This window comes from Hyla sarda, chromosome 6 (assembly GCF_029499605.1).
Source record: "Hyla sarda isolate aHylSar1 chromosome 6, aHylSar1.hap1, whole genome shotgun sequence".
Classification (NCBI taxonomy): domain Eukaryota; kingdom Metazoa; phylum Chordata; class Amphibia; order Anura; family Hylidae; genus Hyla; species Hyla sarda.
Window position 1 is genome coordinate 110,400,572 of NC_079194.1, and position 25,364 is coordinate 110,425,935.

Here is a 25,364-nt window from a genome sequence, read left to right on the forward strand (position 1 = left end):
GCCGGAAGAAGGATGTTCCTACGTCCGAAACAGCCGGCCGTGGTGATCCCGGACCTTGGGCCTGCAGCTGTTTACCCGCGGTGAGTGCACGCTACCTCTTTTTCATTGTATTATTGGATACTTTATCTAGTGTGTGCACCCCGCAGGTGCTGCTTTGTAATTTATCGGGTCCGGAGGCTGCCAGTGTACACCAGCGGTATCGTATATCTGCATGTTTAGCTGCACGGTGTGCTCTCTCCTCCTTCAGTGGTTTTAGGATATTTGTAAATTACTTCTATTAAAAAATCTTAATCCTTCCAGTACTTATCAGCTGCTGTATACTACAGAGGAAGTTCTTTTTAAATTTCCTTTCTGTCTGACCACAGTGCTCTCTGCTGACACCTCTGTCCATGTCAGGAACTGTCCAGAGCAAGAGGTTTGCTATGGGGATTTGCACCTACTCTGGACAGTTCCTAAAATGGACAGAGGTGTCAGCAGAGAGCACTGTGATCAGGCAGAAAGAAAATTCAAAAAGAAAAGAACTTCCTGTGGAGCATACAGCAGCTGAAAAGTACTGGAAGGATTTTTAAATAGAAGTAATTTACAAATCTGTTTAACTTTTTGGCACCAGTTGATTTAAAAGAAAAAAAATATTTTCCAGCGGAGTACCCCTTTAACTCCCTTCCCTATCGACATCCATACAGTTGGTATCCCACATGCCTTAAAGTAGTGCTCCGCCCCTAGAAATCTTATCCCCTATCCAAAAAATAGGGGATAAGATGTCTGATCATGGGGATCCCACCGCTTGGGACCTCCTGATCTCCCTGCTGCACCCAGCGTTTGTTTAGAGCGTTGGGTGCAGCTCCAGAGGCTCGTAACATCACTGCCATACCCCCTCAAAGCAAGTCTGTGGGAGGGGGGCGTGACAACATCACGCCCCCTCCCATAGACTTGCATTGAGGGGGCAGGGCCATGACATCACGAGCCTCCACCCTGCATTGCCAGTCATCCATGCACTCCGTGCACTGGATGTCTGGGGTGCAGCAGCAGAGATCGCGGGGGTCCCCAGCAGCGGGACCTCCGCTATCAGACATCTTATTCCCTATCCTTTGGATAGGGATAAGATGTCTAGGGACGGAGTACCTCTTTAACTACCAACTGCCCTCAACAGTTTTTTATTTATTTATTTATTTTTTATGCCTTGCTAAATATTTGCCCCATTAACACTAAGAAACTTACGCTTGCAGCAGCTTCTCTAGAGTCGGCATTTAATGTCTGCATGGACATTAAAGGGGTCATCCAGGAAAAAACTTTTATATATCTCAACTGGCTTCAGAAAGTTAAACAGATTTGTAAATTACTTCTATTAAAAAATCTTAATCCTTTCAGTACTTATGAGCTTCTGAAGTTGAGTTGTTCTTTTCTGTCTAAGTGCTCTCTGATGACACCTGTCTCGGGAACCGCCCATTTTTTAAGCAAATCCCCATAGCAAACCTCTTCTACTCTGTGCAGTTCCCGAGACAAGTAGAGATGTCAGCAGAGAGCACTGTTGCCAGACAGAAAAGAACAACTCAACTTCAGCAGCTGATAATTATTGAAAGGATTAAGATTTTTTTAATAGAAGTAATTTACAAATCTGTTTAACTTTCTGGAGCCTGTTGATATATAAAAAAAATGTTTTTTCCTGGATAAGCCCTTTAAGCGCTGCCCCATTCACTACATCTTAGGCCAGTTTAGTCTTCCTGTGGAATCAAATACCATGCTAGAAGTTCCTCTAAGGAGCTTTCAACACGTGAACTAAGCAGAGACAAATTGAAATCAATGGCATGCTGCTGCAAAGGAAATCCTCCCTGAATTTCTGTAGTGTGAATGGGCCAGATCTAATAAGATGGCTTTCTGAAACAAAGTAAAGCTGGGTGGTTCTTATTGGCAGTAGAAAGTGGTCAATGAAATAACATAGTGTAACTTTACTGGGCATAATAATGCTTACATAGATTGGGTGTTTTCTGTAGGATAAAAGGACTGTCCCTGTAACATTAGCATCACCTGCTCTGACAACGCAGTCTGCCTGACACTGTCACTTGATACCTGGATTGTCAACCAAGATTAAAAAGAGAAGAACTGGGAGGGGACATTACACCCAACAGCAATCAAAACTAAAATGGTTTTCAAGACATCCTGTCCTGTGAATATTAATGTCTCTACAGCAAAAGATCTGGGAGCAATGGAGCTCGAGTGAATGCAGACCTTGTGCTGCATGTGACCCACAGACGTCATGCGGCATCAGCAGAACATGTGGTAGCCCTTGGGGGGTGTATGGTAGTGGTGGTATGGTATAGGTATATTGTTACGCCGAGCGCTCCGGGTCCCCGCTCCTCCCCGGAGCGCTCGCTTCACTCCCTCCGCTGCAGCGCTCCGGTCACGTCCTCTGACCCGGGGCGCTGCGATCCCGCTGCCAGCCGGGATGCGATTCGCGATGCGGGTAGCGCCCGCTCGCGATGCGCACCCCGGCTCCCCTACCTGACTCGCTCCCCGTCTGTTCTGTCCCGGCGCGCGCGGCCCCGCTCCCTAGGGCGCGCGCGCGCCGGGTCTCTGCGATTTAAAGGGCCACTGCGCCGCTGATTGGCGCAGTGGTTCCAATTAGGGTTTTCACCTGTGCACTTCCCTATATTACCTCACTTCCCTTGCACTCCCTTGCCGGATCTTGTTGCCTTAGTGCCAGTGAAAGCGTTCCTTGTGTGTTCCTTGCCTGTGTTTCCAGACCTTCTGCCGTTGCCCCTGACTACGATCCTTGCTGCCTGCCCCGACCTTCTGCTACGTCCGACCTTGCTTCTGCCTACTCCCTTGTACCGCGCCTATCTTCAGCAGCCAGAGAGGTGAGCCGTTGCTAGTGGATACGACCTGGTCACTACCGCCGCAGCAAGACCATCCCGCTTTGCGGCGGGCTCTGGTGAAAACCAGTAGTGGCTTAGAACCGGTCCACTAGCACGGTCCACGCCAATCCCTCTCTGGCACAGAGGGTCCACTACCTGCCAGCCGGCATCGTGACAGTAGATCCGGCCATGGATCCCGCTGAAGTTCCTCTGCCAGTTGTCGCTGACCTCACCACGGTGGTCGCCCAGCAGTCACAACAGATAGCGCAACAAGGCCAACAGCTGTCTCAACTGACCGTTATGCTACAACAGTTGCTACCACAGCTTCAGCAGTCATCTCCTCCGCCAGCTCCTGCACCTCCTCCGCAGCGAGTGGCCGCTCCTGGGATACGCTTATCCTTGCCGGATAAATTTGATGGGGACTCTAAGTTTTGCCGTGGCTTTCTTTCCCAATGTTCCCTGCATCTGGAGATGATGTCGGACCTGTTTCCCACTGAAAGGTCTAAGGTGGCTTTCGTAGTCAGTCTTCTGTCCGGAAAAGCCCTGTCATGGGCCACACCGCTCTGGGACCGCAATGACCCCGTCACTGCCTCTGTACACTCCTTCTTCTCGGAAATCCGAAGTGTCTTTGAGGAACCTGCCCGAGCCTCTTCTGCTGAGACTGCCCTGTTGAACCTGGTCCAGGGTAATTCTTCCGTTGGCGAGTATGCCGTACAATTCCGTACACTTGCTTCAGAATTGTCCTGGAATAATGAGGCCCTCTGCGCGACCTTCAAAAAAGGCCTATCCAGCAACATTAAAGATGTTCTGGCCGCACGAGAAATTCCTGCTAATCTACATGAACTTATTCACCTAGCCACTCGCATTGACATGCGTTTTTCTGAAAGGCGTCAGGAACTCCGCCAAGATATGGACTCTGTTCGCACGAGGCGTTTCGTCTCCTCGGCTCCTCTCTCCTCTGGTCCCCTGCAATCTGTTCATGTGCCTCCCGCCGTGGAGGCTATGCAGGTCGACCGGTCTCGCCTGACACCTCAAGAGAGGACACGACGCCGTATGGAGAACCTCTGCCTGTACTGTGCTAGTACCGAACACTTCCTGAGGGATTGTCCTATCCGTCCTCCCCGCCTGGAAAGACGTACGCTGACTCCGCACAAAGGTGAGACAGTCCTTGATGTCTACTCTGCTTCTCCACGTCTTACTGTGCCTGTGCGGATGTCTGCCTCTGCCTTCTCCTTCTCTACAGTGGCCTTCTTGGACTCTGGATCTGCAGGAAATTTTATTTTGGCCTCTCTCGTCAACAGGTTCAACATCCCAGTGACCAGTCTCGCCAGACCCCTCTACATCAATTGTGTAAATAATGAAAGATTGGACTGTACCATACGTTTCCGCACGGAGCCCCTTCTTATGAGCATCGGATCTCATCATGAGAGGATTGAACTTTTGGTCCTCCCCAATTGCACCTCGGAGATTCTCCTTGGACTTCCCTGGCTTCAACTTCATTCCCCAACCCTGGATTGGTCCACTGGGGAGATCAAGAGTTGGGGGTCCTCTTGTTCCAAGAACTGTCTAAAACCGGTTCCCAGTAACCCTTGCCGTAACTCTGTGGTTCCTCCAGTAACCGGTCTCCCTAAGGCCTATATGGACTTCGCGGATGTTTTCTGCAAAAAACAAGCTGAGACTCTACCTCCTCACAGGCCTTATGATTGCCCTATCGACCTCCTCCCGGGTACTACTCCACCCCGGGGCAGAATTTATCCTCTCTCTGCCCCAGAGACTCTTGCCATGTCCGAATACGTCCAGGAGAATCTAAAAAAGGGCTTTATCCGTAAATCCTCCTCTCCTGCCGGAGCCGGATTTTTCTTTGTGTCCAAAAAAGATGGCTCCCTACGTCCTTGCATTGACTACCGCGGTCTTAATAAAATCACGGTTAAGAACCGCTACCCCTTACCCCTCATCTCTGAACTCTTTGATCGCCTCCAAGGTGCCCACATCTTCACTAAATTGGACTTAAGAGGCGCCTATAACCTCATCCGCATCAGAGAGGGGGACGAGTGGAAAACGGCATTTAACACCAGAGATGGACACTTTGAGTATCTGGTCATGCCCTTTGGACTGTGCAATGCCCCTGCCGTCTTCCAAGACTTTGTCAATGAAATTTTTCGTGATCTGTTATACTCCTGTGTTGTTGTATATCTGGACGATATCCTAATTTTTTCTGCCAATCTAGAAGAACACCGCCAGCATGTCCGTATGGTTCTTCAGAGACTTCGTGACAACCAACTCTATGCCAAAATTGAGAAATGTCTGTTTGAATGCCAATCTCTTCCTTTTCTAGGATATTTGGTCTCTGGCCAGGGACTACAGATGGATCCAGACAAACTCTCTGCCGTCTTAGATTGGCCACGCCCCTCCGGACTCCGTGCTATCCAACGCTTTTTGGGGTTCGCCAATTATTACAGGCAATTTATTCCACATTTTTCTACCATTGTGGCTCCTATCGTGGCTTTAACCAAAAAAAATGCTGATCCCAAGTCCTGGCCTCCTCAAGCAGAAGACTCCTTTAAACGACTCAAGTCTGCCTTTTCTTCGGCTCCCGTGCTCTCCAGACCTGACCCTTCCAAACCCTTCCTATTGGAGGTTGATGCCTCCTCAGTGGGAGCTGGAGCTGTTCTTCTACAAAAAAATTCTTCCGGGCATGCTGTCACTTGTGGTTTTTTCTCTAGGACCTTCTCTCCAGCGGAGAGGAACTACTCCATCGGGGATCGAGAGCTTCTAGCCATTAAATTAGCACTTGAGGAATGGAGGCATCTGCTGGAGGGATCAAGATTTCCTGTTATTATCTACACCGACCACAAGAACCTCTCCTACCTCCAGTCGGCCCAACGGCTGAATCCTCGCCAGGCCCGGTGGTCTCTGTTCTTTGCCCGATTTAATTTTGAGATTCACTTTCGTCCTGCCGATAAGAACATTAGGGCCGATGCTCTCTCTCGTTCCTCGGATGCCTCAGAAGTTGATCTCCCTCCGCAACACATCATTCCACCTGACTGCCTGATCTCCACTTCTCCTGCCTCCATCAGGCAGACTCCTCCAGGAAAGACCTTTGTTTCTCCACGCCAACGCCTCGGAATCCTCAAATGGGGTCACTCCTCCCATCTCGCAGGTCATGCGGGCATCAAGAAATCTGTGCAACTCATCTCCCGCTTCTATTGGTGGCCGACTCTGGAGACGGATGTTGGGGACTTTGTGCGAGCCTGCACTATCTGTGCCCGGGATAAGACTCCTCGCCAGAAGCCCGCTGGTTTTCTTCATCCTCTGCCTGTCCCCGAACAGCCTTGGTCTCTGATTGGTATGGATTTTATTACTGATTTACCCCCTTCCCGTGGCAACACCGTTATTTGGGTGGTCGTTGATCGATTCTCCAAAATGGCACATTTCATCCCTCTTCCTGGTCTTCCTTCTGCGCCTCAGTTGGCTAAACAATTTTTTGTACACATTTTTCGTCTTCACGGGTTGCCTACGCAGATTGTCTCGGATAGAGGGGTCCAATTCGTGTCTAAATTCTGGAGGGCTCTCTGTAAACAACTCAAGATTAAATTAAATTTTTCCTCTGCATATCATCCCCAGTCCAATGGACAAGTAGAAAGAATTAACCAGATCCTGGGTGATTATTTGCGACATTTTGTTTCCTCCCGCCAGGATGACTGGGCAGATCTCCTTCCATGGGCCGAATTCTCGTATAACTTCAGGGTCTCTGAATCTTCCTCCAAATCCCCATTTTTCGTGGTGTACGGCCGTCACCCTCTTCCCCCCCTCCCTACCCCCTTGCCCTCTGGTCTGCCCGCTGTGGATGAAATTTCTCGTGACCTTTCCATTATATGGAGAGAAACCCAAAATTCTCTCTTACAGGCTTCTTCACGCATGAAGAGGTTCGCGGATAAGAAAAGAAGAGCTCCCCCCGTTTTTTCCCCTGGAGACAAGGTATGGCTCTCCGCTAAATATGTCCGCTTCCGTGTCCCTAGCTACAAGTTGGGACCACGCTATCTTGGTCCTTTCAAAATTTTGTGTCAAATTAATCCTGTCTCTTATAAACTTCTTCTTCCTCCTTCTCTTCGTATCCCTAATGCCTTTCACGTCTCTCTTCTCAAACCACTCATCCTCAACCGTTTTTCTCCCAAATCTGTTCCTCCCACTCCTGTTTCCGGCTCCTCGGACGTCTTCTCGGTCAAGGAAATTTTGGCTGCCAAAAAGGTCAGAGGGAAAATTTTTTTTTTAGTAGACTGGGAGGGTTGTGGTCCTGAAGAGAGATCCTGGGAACCTGAGGACAACATCCTTGACAAAAGTCTGCTCCTCAGGTTCTCAGGCTCCAAGAAGAGGGGGAGACCCAAGGGGGGGGGTACTGTTACGCCGAGCGCTCCGGGTCCCCGCTCCTCCCCGGAGCGCTCGCTTCACTCCCTCCGCTGCAGCGCTCCGGTCACGTCCTCTGACCCGGGGCGCTGCGATCCCGCTGCCAGCCGGGATGCGATTCGCGATGCGGGTAGCGCCCGCTCGCGATGCGCACCCCGGCTCCCCTACCTGACTCGCTCCCCGTCTGTTCTGTCCCGGCGCGCGCGGCCCCGCTCCCTAGGGCGCGCGCGCGCCGGGTCTCTGCGATTTAAAGGGCCACTGCGCCGCTGATTGGCGCAGTGGTTCCAATTAGGGTTTTCACCTGTGCACTTCCCTATATTACCTCACTTCCCTTGCACTCCCTTGCCGGATCTTGTTGCCTTAGTGCCAGTGAAAGCGTTCCTTGTGTGTTCCTTGCCTGTGTTTCCAGACCTTCTGCCGTTGCCCCTGACTACGATCCTTGCTGCCTGCCCCGACCTTCTGCTACGTCCGACCTTGCTTCTGCCTACTCCCTTGTACCGCGCCTATCTTCAGCAGCCAGAGAGGTGAGCCGTTGCTAGTGGATACGACCTGGTCACTACCGCCGCAGCAAGACCATCCCGCTTTGCGGCGGGCTCTGGTGAAAACCAGTAGTGGCTTAGAACCGGTCCACTAGCACGGTCCACGCCAATCCCTCTCTGGCACAGAGGGTCCACTACCTGCCAGCCGGCATCGTGACATATATAAGGGGTTAATGTTATCCTTAGAGTTTGTGACTCCAGGCTGAGGGCTAGTATGCTTAATCAGTGTTCCGGCCTATCGCCGCCCTTCCCAGTAACGATAGGTGCATAAAATAACGGAAGGTCCACAAGGAGATTTGAACTTTAATATCGTTTACTGAAGTGCTTGCAATATTCACGGCACAGTAACAGTCTCGTACAAACAGTCCTTTGGTTACTTAGCGACTGGCAGTAGTTGCGGACCTTGAGCTAGACAATAAGTCTCGTAATTTAGGAAGAGATTTGCAGATCCGTTCGGATTTAGGGGAGGTATTAGGTCCGGAGATGCTGCAGAGTGTTTGGGAGATGATACACTCTATAATTATAATTGTTCAGCCATTGCCGCAAGGCTCGGGCCTAACTCACTGCGATTACTGCTGTACAGGTCTTGCTTGCTTGACAGCCCACGAGGTAAGAGAGAGAAACATGGCCGCCGCTCCCTTATAGGGGCAGGGGCGTGGCGAATCTGATTGGTCCGAACGTCTGCCATTCACCTTACATGGTGTGATGGGATTGCTTACGTCACAGGGCCTCCTAAGGTACTTAAGCCAAATACCATAGAGTTCACCTTGTCACATGACCCGCAGGTCCTGCAACGCTAATGGAAACAAGTAATTAACCATTTATCCACATATACTATGCTATTTACATTAACCTATGCATAAATTACTGATTATACATTAGAATAGAGGCGACTAGGGGTAGACTAGATTACAGGGATCCCTACGTCCTAGGGACTCTGGCTATGGGGACCCATAAAGAAATAAGTACCGTATAGAATGCGGTACTGGGACACCACAAACACCAAAGGGAGGACTTACATAATCTGGTCACTGGGAGTAGGGGGCAACCAACCACTAGCGATTACCTGGGAGAGACTGGAGCAACGCCTACTAGTCCCAATGAACAGGAAGCAAAGTATTGGGCATCTCGGACTAAAACAGGAAATGTCAAATGTGGAAAGAGGGAGAACCAAATTACTAGACCCTAGGAAAGTAACTTGCCAGACACCAAATACTGCAGGACTTAAAGAGTACCTGTCACCAAATAAAACTTTTAATATAGAGTCCCTTGTGTAATTAGCAGACACTTTCCCATTCACTTGCTTTTAAAATAATCAACGCAAATATGTTTAAAATGAAATAGAAAAAATGGCCACTAGGTGGCTCTGTTCTGTTCCCTGCCACAAATAATACAATGAGTTTGGTCTTCTCCCGGCCTGGCAGGAATCCAAACTCAGGAAGTGCTTCTCTGCACTGAGCTTGATTGACAGCTGCACAGAAAGTGAAAGCTCCACATATTCTCACAGAAAGCCACATAGACTGACAGCTGAAAAGAGAGCCTCACTGAAATCTTCACAGACTGAAATATGCACAGAGCCTGAGTTCTTCTATTCATCACAGCACTGCAACCATGTGAGGGCGGACGTGGTCCCCCAGCAGGCTTCAGTGATTTCATGCCTGCTGGGAAATGCCCACTTTCTCTAGCTGGGAAATTGCACTATGTGAGCAAGAAGAAAGGTATGATACACAGCTTTTTAAAGCTCTGACTTTTTTTTAAGGGCTGGAGGGGTGTTAGGAGAAGTTAGGGAACATAGTGTGAGTTAGTTTAGAGCAGTTTATTTGGTGACACGTACTTTTTAACCTCAGGACAGCAGGGACAGGGCTGAACAACCCAATGGACAAAAAAGCAAAACACAACTGGAGAACCAAGGAGTAGACCACAGAATGCTAAACACCAGGGTCAGTGGGATAAAAATTACTAGACAACCAAACACCAATAGAGTACCACTATAGTGTACAACCACTAGATATTATGAACCTGGTCACCAAATACCAGACATTACCTTATGGAAATCAGAGGAAAGAGGCAACAAAATACTAGATACCCCAAAACTGAAAATATGAGTAACCATGGTACATTGGGGGCTGGGCCTTAAATGATGAAAACCAAGGGAAGCAGCTAACAAACCCTTAGACAACCAGGACTTGGGCAACAAACAAAGGACATAATTACAGAAGGCAAAAATCAATGGACATAAGAAACATTTGGTAATAAACCACTAGACATAAAAATTATCTGAGGAACCAGATAGTGGACAATGTGGTATGGAGCAAAGTACTAGATACCAAGGACAGGCTGACAAAACTCTGAGTACCAATGGAAGAGGGCAAAAAGTAAGAGGGGTAATCTGAAAGCTCCCAAATGAATTCCCTTAATAAACGGCAATGTTATGTTTTGTTGAAAACCTATCCCCTATCCAAAGGATAGGGGATACATTTTAGATCGTGGGGTGTCCAACCACTGGGACCACCACGATCTCCTGTACGGGCCCCGGCTCTCGCCAGGAGTGGCGCATCACGACCCCCGCACAAACAGGGGTTGCCATGCCCCCTCCATATATCTCTATGGGAGTGCCAGAGATAGCAGAACTGCTCTCCCATAGAGATATATGGAGGGGGCGTGGCGACCACCACTTCGTGCAGGGGTCATGACATGCCCTCCTGGGGAGAGCCGGGGCCCTGTACATGAGATCATGGGGGTCCCAGAGGTCTGACCCGCCTGAGATCTAAAACATATCTCCTATCCTTTGGAAGGGCTATTATGTGGTGCCTGATTTGGTGGTGAACATGGTGCCATAAGAAACACAACACTGCAACACCGTATAACCGTGTGTTTTGGACATTTCAGGACAATGTAGAAATTAGTTCAAGGGTGACAGGGAGACCTGAAGAAGTTTGGGTCTACATAGGCACTTACAAGCACACAGATAGGCTGGTGAGAGAGAGGAAAGGCCAAAGAAGTGACTGGTACTTGAGGAGGTGGGCAGAGCATGAACATATCATGTGAGGATTGTAAACACTTTAGTGTGGGGACAGGTCCTGGAGAGAGAAGCCCTCAGAGGGTGTTACTTGGAGATTGTGAGAGAGCTGCACTGGTGAATGTGAGAGATTCCCCACTAGTAGTACCAGATCCCTTACAGGTAAAACATTAGACAGCAGGGGCCTGAACACAAAACTATAAACGCCAAAGACCAGAGCACAAAATTATAGGACAAAGGGAATATTGTCATGCTTTGATGTGAGTGCGGAGTTTACCAACTTTGACTCCCTCTCTTGTGGTGGATTAGATCATAAAGTATGAATATTTTTTTGGGGGTGAAAGGGCTCTTTAAGAAAGAATGACTTGGCAGCTTCAGGACAGATTAGAAGCGTTGGCCTTCAAGCTTCCCTTATAAAATGCTACAGATTAATATTTGCATGTTTACATTTTTTTATGTCTAGTGCCCGTTAAGAACCTGGCAGCGGTGAGGCAGTTTTATGAACAGCAAATTCATACATAAATTTTTGGCACACGAGATATAAAAGGCTCCCACACAGCAGCACCTTTCTGCAGACAGCTCAACAGAAGTCCTGTGTGAGAGCGATAACCGCCTCGCAGCCCTTCTCCACTTCCAAGATTAGGGGGCACATGTAAAAAGTTGTGCAAGCAAGAACATGGTTGCTGTGGACAACAACCCTTATCTATATCTATTTATTCTGTTGGTTTGCTATGGGAGTCACTTCTGCTCTCTATGCACTGACTTTATAGTCCGCTCCTCTGTAATTATGTTTCCAGCCTGGTACACTAAGTGCTGCCATATAATGATACCACTTCACAGAGAATCAATAGACCTTATTTATAGTCTACATGTGGTGCCAAATCAGATAGAATTCAAGTACATTTTGGTAAAAGACTACCTACATCTTATATGACCAGACATCTCCTTAAAGATTCATGAGCCAAGTATATGTTAAGGTTGGGAGTTTCAAGTGATAAAGAATAAACTAAAACTCAGCAAAAATGAATGTTTTAAATAAAAAGGTCTAAAGAATGTTCCTATTGAACAGGCATCAAGGACTCTGATATAAATCCCACCTATATGTTTAAGCATGGCAGGTTTTTCTTTATTGATGTCGAAAGGGCAAATACAATGTCCCGAAAAAAAAAAGAAAAAACATATTAAGTCCCGATTCAAAAAATGTTGTACATCATGTGAACACAGCCTAAGGCCAGTTTCACAGTAGTATAATACAGGCGCATATTTGCGTCCATATTAAATTTGCAAGTTCTGGCCTGACTGTGGGTCTACAGACCAGAAATGAGAGCATCATAGTGTAGATCAAAGTGAAGCTGTCAGTTCAGGTCAGTAGATCTGCCATTGTCCAGGATTTATATGGATAGAAAAATGCACCTGTACTATGTTTGTGTGAAAACAGCCTCAGAAGTAATTTTTGTGGATTGAAAGATATATATCCATGTGTTTAAAGGGGTTTCAAGATTTAAAAAAAACAAAAAAAAAAACATATGTTGGAGGGGCTGCTAAAAATAAAAACTATACAATACTTACCTACCCCGGTTCCCTGCACTCCCAATTCAGCTACTTCTGGTCCCCCACTGCTCCCTATGCAGCTGCTCTAAAGACGATGCATCAAAGCAGAACTGAGCCAATCAATAGCTGAGATAGGACACTGCTGAGTGGGCAGCTACTGTTCTGACGCATTGACTCAGTAGCAACTACAAGTGAGGAGCAGTGGGGACCAAAAGTTTCCAGGCTAGGATCTGCAGGGGACCAGCATAGGAAAAAGTTAATTATTTTTTATTTTTAGTAGAACCCCAGCATCATATAAAAAAAATGTGAAACCCAGAATTGCTCTTAAAATGTATTATTTTATAAATATATCACCACTCATATAAATATAAGAAGAGAGAGAGAACGTGAGATAGAGAGAAAGAAAGAAAAAAAGAGAGAGAGAAAGAGAGATAGAAAGATAGATAAATAGATAGATAGATACAGTGGTTTATATATCGTATATTAAAATAGGCTTCCTGTGAGGGCATCTGATTTTTTTCCTCTAGGCCTGAAAGTCTGGTGTTTATTTGCTTTCCATGATCCTCTCCACTAATTTGATGACAATGTTTAAGGTGAGAGGGAAATTCTGCAGTTTCTAACCAATAGAAAAGGAAATGAGATCCACCAAGATGGGGTCCCTTCTCTCCAAGGACCCCAGAGGAATCCCATCATCTGCCACTATGGATGGCAGATAGATCGATAGATAGATAGATATGAGATAGATAGATAGATAGATATTAGAAAGATATGATTGATTGATAGATAGAGATAGATAGATAGATAGATAAATATGAGAGATGATAGATAGATAGATAGATAGATAGATAGATATGATATAGATAGATATGAGATAGATAGATAGATATTAGAAAGATATGATTGATTGATTGATAGATAGAGATAGATAGATAGATAAATATGAGAGATGATAGATAGATAGATAGATATGATATAGATAGATAGATAGATAGATAGATCGACAGACTTGCTGGACAACAGTACAACCACCAGAGAAAAAACATAAAGCTGAGGGAAACAGCAGATATAGGAGCCTGGGTAACAGGTCTAGTTAGCACACAAATCACTGAAGCATAAAATGCATCAAACAGGTGAATTGGTCTCCCCTGACAATGTGCTCCTCCTGTGTGACTGTATACCACGGTTCTAGGTCCGGTCGGAAAACCGTAGACGGGGAAAAATGAGACAACCGGAGTCAGCGTTTGACTGCGGTCGGCTCATTGAAATGAATGGGGTTCGGGCAGGATCTGGCTGGGATACGGGAGCAGCTGGTTTTCGCCCCTCCCAACCGGATCCAGAAACTGTACATTACAAACGTGAAATCACCCTTACTCAATTATTTTCAAGGAGCAAATGTGCAGGGTATACAGTGGGGATCAAAAGTTCGGGCACCCCAGGTAAAAATTTGTATTAATGTGAATAAAGAAGCCAAGGAAAGATGGAAAAATCTCCAAAAGGCATTAAATTACAGATTAGACATTCTTATAATATGTCAACAAAAGTTAGATTTTATTTCCATCATTTACACTTTCAAAATAACAGAAAACTAAAAAAATGGCGTCTGCAAAAGTTTGGGCACCCTGCAGAGTTAATATCTCGTACTGCCCCCTTTGGCAAGTATCACAGCTTGTAAACGCTTTTTGTAGCCAGCCAAGAGTCTTTCAATTCTTGTATGAGGTATCTTTGCCCATTCTTCCTTACAAAAATCTTCCAGTTCTTTGAGATTTCTGGGCTGTCTGTCACGCACTGCTCTTTTAAGGTCTATCCATAGATTTTCAATTATGTTAAGGTCAGGAGATTTTGAAGGCCATGGCAAAACCTTCAGTTTACGCCTCTTCATGTAATCCCCCGTGGATTTTGAGGTGTGTTTAGGATCATTATCCATTTATAGAAGCCATCCTCTCTTTTTCTTCGGCTTTTTCACAGATGGCATCAAGTTAGCATCCAAAATTTGCTGAAATTTTATTGAATCCATTTTTCCTTCTACTCGTGAGATATTCCCTGTGCCACTGGCTGCAAAACAACCCCAAAGCATGATTGATCCACCCCCATGCTTAACAGTTGGACATAGGTTCCTTTCATTAAATTCTGTTCCCCTTCTTCTCCAAACCTACCTTTGCTCATTCTGACCAAAAAAGTTCAATTTTAACCTTATCAGTCCACAGAACTTGTTTCCAAAATGCATCAGGTTTGTCTATATGTTGATTTGCAAAGTTCAAACGCTGATTTTTGTGGTGAAGACGTAGAAGAGGTTTTCTTTTGATGACTCTTCCACGAAGACCATATTTGTACAAGTATCTCTTTATAGTGGAATAGTGTACCACAACTCCAGTGTCTGCCAGATCTTTCTGGAGGGATTGTGCAGTCAAACGTGGGTTTTGAATTGTTTTTCTCTCAATCCTGCGAGCTGTTCTGTCTGATATTTTTCTTGGTCTTCCAGATCTTGATTTAACTTTCACTGTTCCTGATGACTGCCATTTCTTAATTACATTCCGAACAGAGGATATTAACATCTGAAAACATTTTGCTATCTTCTTATAGCCTTCTCCAGCTTTGTGAGCGTCAACTATTTTCAGTTTCAGATTTCTATACAACTGCTTAGAAGAACCCATGGTGATGATTGTTGGGGCAAGGTCAGATGAGTCTGGACATTTAAAACCTTTGAGATTGACATCACCTGGTCTTCCCAGATGATGATTGAGAACAATCCATGACACTTGCAGATCTCAGCTTTGTAAAGGTGGCAGTGCATGCTATAAATTCTGCAGGGTGCCCAAACTTTTGCAGACACCATTTTTTTGTTTTCTGTTATTTTGAAAGTGTAAATGATGGAAGTAAAATCTAACTTGTGTTGACATATTATAAGAATGTCTAATCTGTAATTTGATGCCTTTTGGAGATTTTTCCATCTTTCCTTGGCTTTTTTATGCACATTAATACAAATTTTTACCGGGGGTGCCCAAACTTTTGATCCCCACTGTATATGCACCTCCCCAAATTACAATCATCATGAGCAATTACAGATAATCTGATTTCTGTAATTTATTATGGTGATTTTAATTTGGGGAGGTGCAGATATACCCTGAACATACCACATTTGTATCAGTCATTGCAATATTACATGTTAAATAGTCAAAAAGGAAACGTGAGGGCCCTGCATAAAGCATAAGGAGGGAATATACAGCACTTTTAATGACGCCAAGACCCAGAGGTCTCAAAAGGGGGCAAAGGGATAGGAGGGGGTCCAATCAGGGAACACTGGTTTTTAATAAACCTCCTTTTTGATGCATTCTGCAATGGTGTGTAGTGATTTGTGTGATAGATAGACAGAAAGATGGATAGATACGTAGATAGATAGGAGTTACCTAGACAAATAGATAAACAGATAGATATGAGATAGATATGAGATAGATATGAGATAGATAGATATGAGATAGATAGATATGAGGTAGATAGATAGATATGAGGTAGATAGATAGATATGAGATAGATAGATAGATATGAGATAGATAGATAGATATGAGATAGATAGATAGATATGAGGTAGATAGATATATAAAGATAGAAATGGAGCAGCACAACCAAAACAAGGAGAATAAATGTGGGTGCCAGCAGTCCGTTGTCGCAGGTAACGGGTCAAAAATAGACAGCAAGTAAGAAAACATTCCGAAGCACTCCAAAATAAGGTGCAAAAAAGTGGTGGATTTATTAGCCTGACGGCATAGCGACGTTTCGGCTGCCGAAATGTCGCTATGCCGTCAGGCTAATAAATCCACCACTTTTTTGCACCTTATTTTGAAGTGCTGCAAAATATTTTCTTACTTGATAGATAGATAGATAGATATGAGATAGAAATGAGATAGAAATGAGATAGAAATGAGATAGAAATGAGATAGAAATGAGATAGAAATGAGATAGAAATGAGATAGAAATGAGATAGATATATAGATAGATATATAGATAGATATGAGATAGATAGATATGAGATAGATATGATATAGATATATAGATAGATTTTCATTGTGGCATTTTATAATTTTGTCTTTCACAGTCATACTATAAAAAGAGACAATGAAACCTTAGTGCGGGTGACTCGGTAAATAAAGCTTTTACTGTTGAACATTTTAAGATAGAAATCCTCCTGTATTTGGCGGGTCCCCTCCTGAGGCATGAATAGTAGACAGTCTCCCACAGAGAGCAATGTGCCCTGTGTTCCTTTAGCTTCAGACATTCACCCCCATGCTCAACAGGAAAAGGAAAACACATTTTAACAATTAACATACCACACACGACCGGCCACCAATAATATTAAATCCCAGGGATCCAGATTCTCGGTGGAGAACGAGAGTGAGCGCAGTCGTCTCTTCTCCCTACAATGCACAGGTAAGAAAATTCATGGTGACTACATGTGGTACAGAGCGCCCAGTGTATGTTCCCTCCGGCTTTGCTAAGCACTAAGTAAATACAACTTTACCAAAAGCAAACAATAAAACCAAGACATTTTCCTCAAAGCCAGAATTGAAATCATGTCCCAGGGAAGGATTCTTGTGCGGTCTATTGGCCACAGTAAAATTCCTAATCTTGGATCACCCAATGGCCTATTCACAGAGAAGGTAGCCATTATTTTTTTTTTTTTTTTTATTATGGACCAGTAATAACATGCAAGTTATTTTAAAGGATTTTATCAATTTATGTAAATCAGACAAATCTGTCACCCAGGCATTGGCTAGTGAACTCCTGAGATGTGTATATAGCTTTACTTACAATTATAGCAATGGTACCTGTATATAGCATCTCCGTTGATGCTATAGTGGAATAAATGCCTTTTTTTTACCAGCCTGAAGAGTCAAAGAGGTGTGACCAGGGCACTGTGGTGCCTCGAACAGCATCAACTCTACCCACTTACTGTCCTTCACCCTCTCCCTCTTTGCTGGACAGTTGGGCAGGGATTGTGGCACACGCATGGTGAGTCTGTAAGGTCACCGCTCGGCCTGTCAAGCTTACAATGTGTGTGCCACAATCCCAAAACACAATGCAACAGGTCCTTTGCTGCCGGGATGGGGGGGGGGGGGGGTGGAGGAATAGAAATAAATGGCATGCTTACCTAGCCCAGGTCTCCTGCAGCTCCAATTCTTCTCTTTTCTTCCTGGTAATTAGACGAGCGCATGTTGCAGGACCTGCCCGCTCAGTCAATCACAAGAGCTAGTCTTGGAACCAGGAAGAAGAGAAAAGATTAGGGAACCAGACAGAGGCAAATGGGAGCTGTGGGGGAACAGGGCTAGGTAATCATGCTTTTTTTTTTTTTACACTATTTCTGGATGGTATTTAATGCCCTTAATATATAAAAATGTTTTCAATTTCTCAATTACTGACAGCAAGCAAAGATCTTCAAAGTAAAAAAAAATTGAAAAATGCATGTTTATTTACAAGACTAGAAATCTCCTTTAGTAAACTTGTTATAGAGAGGTACTTTGTATTTTATGCTACATTTTCTACTGCCAATTGACTTATAATATTAAATGGGTTTCCATCTGAGGTGGCCCAGTATGGAAGATGTTGCCCCGTACCCTTGCTGCCCTGTCAGGCAGCCTCCTTCAGTGTCCCCCGGGCCCCTTGCACATGCTTCCCCGCTGTACATATGTTCTGCAGTGTATTGTATTATAAAATGTGTTGTGTCTTTAAGAGTTATGTCATGTGATTGTTACCCACGAGGTACCAGTGACCAGGTGACCTATGGGCTCCCTGCTAGTCTCCCCCATATAAGCCCTGGGTGGAGCTTCTCTCTCTTGGAGCTTAGAGCTCTTGCTTTCTGCTGAGGTCCAGTACAGTCGTGCCTAGTGTGTGTGTCCAGAGTGTTGGGGGCCTCAAAGTCAAGTCCTGCAGCCACCATCAAGTCAAGTAAGCTAAAGTCACAGCTTTATGCGTCAAGTCAAGTCAGTCCCTGTCATCTGTGAAGTCAGCATGGTCTGCATTCAATTGTCCAGTCCTACTACAAGTCCCAGCAAGCCCTTAAGGAATCTGCGTCATGGGTCACCTCCTTGGGCCCTGGCTGAACTGTATAGACTTTACCAACTATCTACCCTCAGTAAAACTACCGTTGTCCATAACTTGGCGTCAGAGTCTTTATTGCCCCCGTGCCTAGCCCAGGATCCAGCGGTATACCTTCGGGTGGTTTTAGGCTAAACCACACCCTGGCGTCACGAATACAAGGGGTTAATGCCATCTGCCCCTAGGGTTACAACATCTGCCCTCATCACACCCCGCTACCACACATCATTTTAATATGTAGGTAGAGTACATGTAGTGTATCATCTGTCAGAAGTCAGGAGGCCCCCATACACTTTAGGTAGTCAGCCAAACCCACCAATGGTGGCAGGTTTGGCCAACTTTACTAAAAAGGTGGATGGGCATCTTTAGTTATCTTTACATATACCTTAGGAACACCTCTTAATACATTCAGAATGGGGATGACTCAAGGAGCATGGGAATGGGAAAAAATATTGACTCATGAGGCTTGACAGGAGGAGAAGGCTTGTCTAATATCCTATACAGAGAACAAGTCTTTTGTCTAGATGTTGTGATTCTAAAGGAATTCAGATTAGGATATTTATGACTTGGATCATTGTCAACATTATCTATGGCACATGGCATTGCAGCCAATGGGAGCAGCTGCGCACTTCATGCACCCCATACTTTACAGCTTTTCCCATCAGCCTAACTACTCTACAATTGACACAGTGAACATTTTGACACTTCTATAAACACCCACGTCCTTTTACCGTAAACCCAAGCTTGTTGGCACAGAGCCAGTGCTCTATGTACAAAACCTGTGTAGAGGAAAAGTTGACCAGTTGCCCATAGCAACCAATCAGATCGCTTCTTACATTTTTTAGAGGCCCCTTTCAAAATGAAAGAAGCGATCTGATTGGTTGCTATGGGCAATTGGTCAACTTTTTCTCTACACAAGTTTTGATAAATCTCCCCCATAGAGACTGGGATCCAGTGGGTCCGAGATTCAAAGTAAGACTGTTTATCTTTTCCTTAAAAGTCTTTGCTGAGATCGAGTCCTAGAGAGTCCAGAGTCATAAGAGGCCTCAAGTCCAGTCTGGAGCCACAACGAGTTACAAGTAACCACAGTCTCAGTATTGTCAGTCACAGTCACCATTTGTCAAGTCAACGTGGCCTGCATTATATTGACCCCATCTACTACAAGTCCCAGCAAGCCCTTAAAAGGGGTACTCCGGTGGAAAAAATGTTTTATTAATTCAACTGGTGCCAGAAAGTTAAACAGATTTGTAAATTATTTCTATTAAAAAATCTTTATCCTACCAGTACTTTTTAGCAGCTGTACAGCTACAGAGGAAATTCTTTTCTTTTTGAATTTCTTTTTTGTCTTGTCCACAGTGCTCTCTGCTGACACCTGATGCCCGTATCAGGAACTGTCCAGAGCAGGAGAATATCCTCATAGCAAACCTATGCTACCCTGGACAGTTCCTGACATGGACAGAGGTGTCAGCAGAGAGCACTGTGGACAACACAAAAAAGAAATAAAAAAAGCAAAGAATTTCCTCTGTAGTATACAGCTGCTAATAAGTACTGGAAGGATAAATATTTTTTAATAGAAGTTACTTAATTAACAAATCGGATTTTCCGCAGTGTACATTCCGCCACGGAAAATCCGCTGCGGACAGCCGAGAAGAGCCCACCCAGTTTCAAGTACGCAGCGGAAAACCTGCTAAAAAATCCGTGTGTGTGAACGTACCCTTAGGCTAAATGCACTGCAAATTTACTGGCGCCTGTGTTCTCAATTGATCTCAAATAATTATGTCAAACATAAGTCAAACATAAGCCCACATAGGTGTCATTTCAAGCTCCTTGGCCTCTATGCAATACCTGTAACAGAGCTCTAAACTATCATGTTACTTGTATACTGGTCTCCTTATATGGGCCAGAGACCACTTGCCATCTATGTCCCTGATTGCCAGGACATATGCAACTCTATGCTGACACTAAACATATGAAGTAAATATACTTTTTATAAATATTATATATATATATAAAATAAAAAAAATAAAAAAAATAAAAATTATATATATATATATATATATATATATATATATATATATATATATATAAAATTATATAATATCATTAAATATAATAATAATAATTAGCATTTATAATCTCAATGGGGGGCATTTATCAATGTTTGCTTATGTATTCCTTTTTTTTTAGTTATTTTTTTGTTACAATTTTGTGCGACGAATTTATCAACTGGTTTCAGCCTGTTGATAAATTTCTTTCACTTAAGCAATTTTTTTTTTTTTTTTTTACTTTGGTATTGGTTTCGTCTGCTCCATGTCTGAGCTGGAGTAAATTTAGTAGGTTTTTTTCATGCCCTGCGACTTTTTTGCGACTGTCGCACTTCATAAATTTCTGACCACTGCAAGTCAAAATCATTTTTCTACTTAAAAAAAAAAAAAAAAGCGGGAAAAAAAATTAGCTTTTCTTGCTGTCAGAACAAAAAGTCGCACGGAAAATCGTGCAGGCGCAACTGTGACAATTTAGCGACAAAATTTGAAGGAAAAAAAATGGACTAAAGCCGAGAATAAATGCCCCCCAATATGAATAAATAAAATCTATACATAATTATATTCATTTTGACATCTGCCGGATTTACTTTGGAACCCTAGAAGTGTTGCAAGAGTTAAGTACAAAAATATCCATGGGCTCATGTGCTATAAAAGCAAGGAATGGGTAAACATAGTCTGTGTCCACAGCAGGCTAATGTGCTAGGCTCACAGCTGTCAGCCAAAAACCTATCACTCAGACAAGACTAAATACAGCTTCTTCACAAACAGCCCCGCACAAGCAGCTTGACGTTTGTCACATTTAACAACAATGGGATTGCATTAAAGAAAAAAAAATGAGGGTATGTTAATATTATCGTGTAAAGGATACATCAGTGGGATACAGCTGTCATAAAACATGGTGAGACTTAGGACAAAAAAAAATTACACATGCAACATGGCCGCCAACATGAGCAGCCCGCCCATTGACTGTGCACTTCCTTAGCCAAAGCTTTTTGTTATGGAAACCTTGCAGCTGTTTTGAGGAACCCATGTTTAGCCGAGATAATGCTACAACTTGGCACGTATCATTTTGGTAATCGCCTGATCAACAACACACTCTAGTAAATTATCTCCTTTAGTGGATGTGATTCACAGAAATTAGCCATGTGGTTGTCGTTGGCAGAGCTTCCATGCCACTCATGGGACATCTTCCAACAAAGTATAGTCACTACGTACACAGATATATCACTGACGCAGCTGTAAAATGCTCAAAATACTTTTAAAAAAATGAAGCAGTAGCAACATTTTATGTTCGTCTAGACTGGACTTTCTAGCGACTAACCAGAACCCAGTTTTTATTTCGTAGCACAAAATAACCAGAGATTTAATTGGTGACCTTTTTGGGCCAGTGTGACCCTCTGGATATGGGATGACCCTCACTTTACCTTAAAACAACTTCATCTACAGTACCATGGACTCTGGATAAAGTATACAAATCACTCTTTAGGTGTCAAATGTTTTTAAAATTTGTTTTAGGTGTCAAAATGTTTTAAATTACAGAGCAAGAACAATCACAGGAATCAGGTAAACTGCTAGGCCAGTAGGTATTCACAAATACTGCAAGATTCCCAATTGTGTGACCAACTGCTCCTGGCAAAAAAGGGGCGACAAGTTCTGGTTTTTCATTCTAGCAGAGCCAGTACACTTTAAGGGCACTACTGAAGATCCTCATTCCATTGCTCAAACACCACACCCCTAAATATCGTTACCATTACAGCATCATTAACCCCTCAAGGACTTAGCACATTTTACCTTAAGGGTACTCCGCTAAAAACATCTTATCCCCTATCCAAAGGATAGGGGATAAGATGTTAGATCGTGAGGGTCCCGCCACTGGGGACCCCCGCGATCTCAAGGCCGGCAGTGGCGGCGTCCAGAACATGGAAGCTTGCAGCTTCCGCGGTCGTGATGTCACGCCACGCCCCTCCATTTATGTCTAATGGAGGAGGCGTGGTGGCTGGCATCGTGAGTCAATGGGCACGGAGCAGAGTTCTTAATTTTCTTGAAATTTTTCAAGAAAATTAAGAATTTCTAACGGAAAAGGATTGCAGTAACACGTTTTGCTATACACATGTATATTCCCTTAGCTTGTATTGGAACTAAACCAAAAAAAGGGAGGAAAAAAAGCAAATTGGACATAATGTCACACCAAACTCCAAAAATGGGCTGGTCAAAATTATTGGCATCCTTAACTTAATATTTGGTTGCACACCCTTTGGAAAAAATAACGGAAACCGTCGCTTCCTATAACCATCAATAAGCTTCTTACACCTCTCAGCCGGAATGTTGGACCACTCTTGCAAACTGCTTCAGGTCTCTCTTATTGGAAGGGCGTCTTTTCCCAACAGCAATTTTAAGATCTCTCCACAGGCGTTCAATGGGATATAGATCTTGACTCATTGCTGGCCACTTCAGATGTGTAACCTTGAGATTGTTGATATTTTTCTACAATTTTGGTTCTCAAGTCCTCAGACAGTTCTCTTTTCCTCTTTCTGTTGTCCATGCTTAGTGTGGCACACAGACATACAATGCAAAGACTAAGTGAACTTCTCCCACACATTGCCGCCGCCTCGTCGCCGCCGCCGCTGTTTGTGATGGAGGGAACAGGGTTTATGCGGGCGGGGGGGGGGGGTTGTGATGGAGGGAACGGGGTATGGCGGGGAGGGGGTTTGACGGAGGGAACGGGCTAGCGCCGCATGGCACTAACTTATAGTTTATCTACACAGGGTGCCTCCAGCTGTTTCACTACTACAACTCCCAGCATGCCCTGACAGCCAATAGATGTCAGGGCAAGCTGGGAGTTGTAGTGGTGAAACAGCTGGAGGAACCCTGTGTAGATAAACTAAGGGCGGAAGTCCCCCCCCCCCCCCCCCCCCCCCCCCCCAGCAGGCATCAGTGACGTGGTGCCTGCTGGGGAAGTCTGCCTGGTAGTGTGCTCAAAAAAAGTTATTTTTAATATAGTAAAAATAAAAATTAAAAGCAGGGAGGGGGTTAGGAATAGATTGGCAATAGGGAGGGACAGAAAAAAAAATAGGATGGTGGGAGCTACCCTTTAAATGAATAAGAAACAGCGCCGGTCTGGCTAGGATATGGCAGCGGCTGGTTTTGAAATTTCCCAACTGAGTGCTGAGTCACGTAAGGATCTTTGATTGGCTGAGACGCACATACCCACCCTCTACCATAGCACTACCAAATGTGGTGTGAATGAACCCTGACTCTTTAAAGGGGTATTCGGGGCATAAACACCTAATCCCATAACGAAAGTATAGGTGATACGATATCTGATCGCGGGGGGGGCCCGCCGCTGCGCATTCTATGCGTAGCTGCTTCTGAAGTTTTGGACACCTCCGGGCTTCCGAGACGGGGACGTGATGTCACGCCACGCCCCCTCCATTAATTTCTATGGGAGAGGGTGTAACGGCTGCAACGCCCCCTCCCATAGACATGAATGGAGGGGGCGTGGCGTGACATCACGTCCCCGTCTCGGAAGCCCGTAGGTTTCCGAAACTTCAGATGCAGCTATGCATAGAATGCATAGGCTGCTGCAGGGAGATTGTGGGGGTCCCAGCGGCGGGCCCCCCGCCATCAGACATCTTATCCCCTATCCTTTTGATAGAGGATAAGATGTTTTTGCCTGGAATACCTCTTTAACCTTCAAACCAAAACAATTTATAAAATATGACATGCCACATGTACCCATTTCTTACATAAAATTTACTTCAATTTTTTTTGGACAATAAAATCAATTGTATGAACATAAATGTCTAGGGAAAAGCTATGAAAATGGTGCTAAACACCGAAAATCTCAACTCAAAAACGTGATCCTCCAGCACTCAGGTGAGGAAAAATCCCCAGTGGAGGAAACCTCTAGGAAACCATGGCTGAAGGATTGCCCTTCCCTTGGGCTTAGAAGGTTAAATTTATAATAGAATTGTGCATAGTACAGAAACATTTAATACAACATTATTATTTTTTAGGGAGAGCCAGCGAAGTGGACAAAAAAGCATTTTTCTATAGTAAAATATAATAAAAAAATTGCCAAGTTTCTTCTGTGCTTCTACTATTTCTACTATTGATTTATGCAATGTTTGCCCATTCAAAGTACCGCAACGTTAGAATTACAATAAACTACAATCTTTTCTATTACCTTGTAACTTTGACTTTAAAAAGACAGTTTTCGAGCACAATCCTCATTATGTGTCAAACTACAAAAAGTTATAGTTCAGTAAAAAATCCATTGCTATGAGGCTTTCAAACCCCTGTCTATAGGAGATTTATAGCAGAGTAAAGCAAGCTTGAGGTATGGCCACGGCAGCATGGAAAGAGCCTTTTTTTCTCCCTCTTTTTGGTATGTGAGCAGAACCTGCATGATTTCATTCTGCAGAAACAATCAGAGTGACAAATGAGGTATTTCACTGACAACTGGGGATTTGCTGGAGCAAAAGATCTGAGAGAGGAAATTCTAATGTACGTAGGCCCTAGTACCTGGAAAAACACAGCGCAGGAGTCGATTTCATGGAGGAAGCATGTTCATCCCGCAAACAACTTCTGTGGCTTTGCATTATAAATAGAAATGTTCTATATAATTACAGGCTACAGGTTGCCTGGATTTTTGTGCTAGATTATCAAATTTTGCCTGAACAAAAAAGGCTCCACAAATAGTGTCTATAAGACTCCATCCACAGATTTGTCAGGAGAAAAAGAACAGCAAGTTGCACTATTCTTCCCATAAAAATGACACCGTAGGCATGTGCACGGGGTGTGCCGGAAATGCCTATACGCAACACTGAAAGCCCACACGATAGCATTGTATTTAGCTATGGGTGGG

General features: G+C 44.4%; 1 protein-coding gene across 5 annotated transcripts in view; it reads right to left on the reverse strand.

Annotated features, from left to right (window-relative positions):
• The window catches only part of PDZRN3 (PDZ domain containing ring finger 3), a 268,499-nt gene that overhangs the window by 220,906 nt on the left and 22,229 nt on the right, over nt 1–25,364 (reverse strand). Inside the window, exons 1-2 of one of the 5 annotated variants that reach the window (XM_056524642.1) lie at nt 19,184–19,232; nt 16,688–16,774 (exon numbers count right to left, since the gene is read on the reverse strand). The exons of 1 other annotated variant lie outside the window; for it this stretch is intronic. Coding sequence is in view for 1 of the 4 variants with exons in the window: in XM_056524636.1 (XP_056380611.1) it covers nt 16,688–16,774 (87 nt within the window). In the remaining 3 variants the exon portion in view is untranslated. 3 more of the 5 variants (XM_056524639.1, XM_056524636.1, XM_056524641.1) reach the window with 3 other exon arrangements.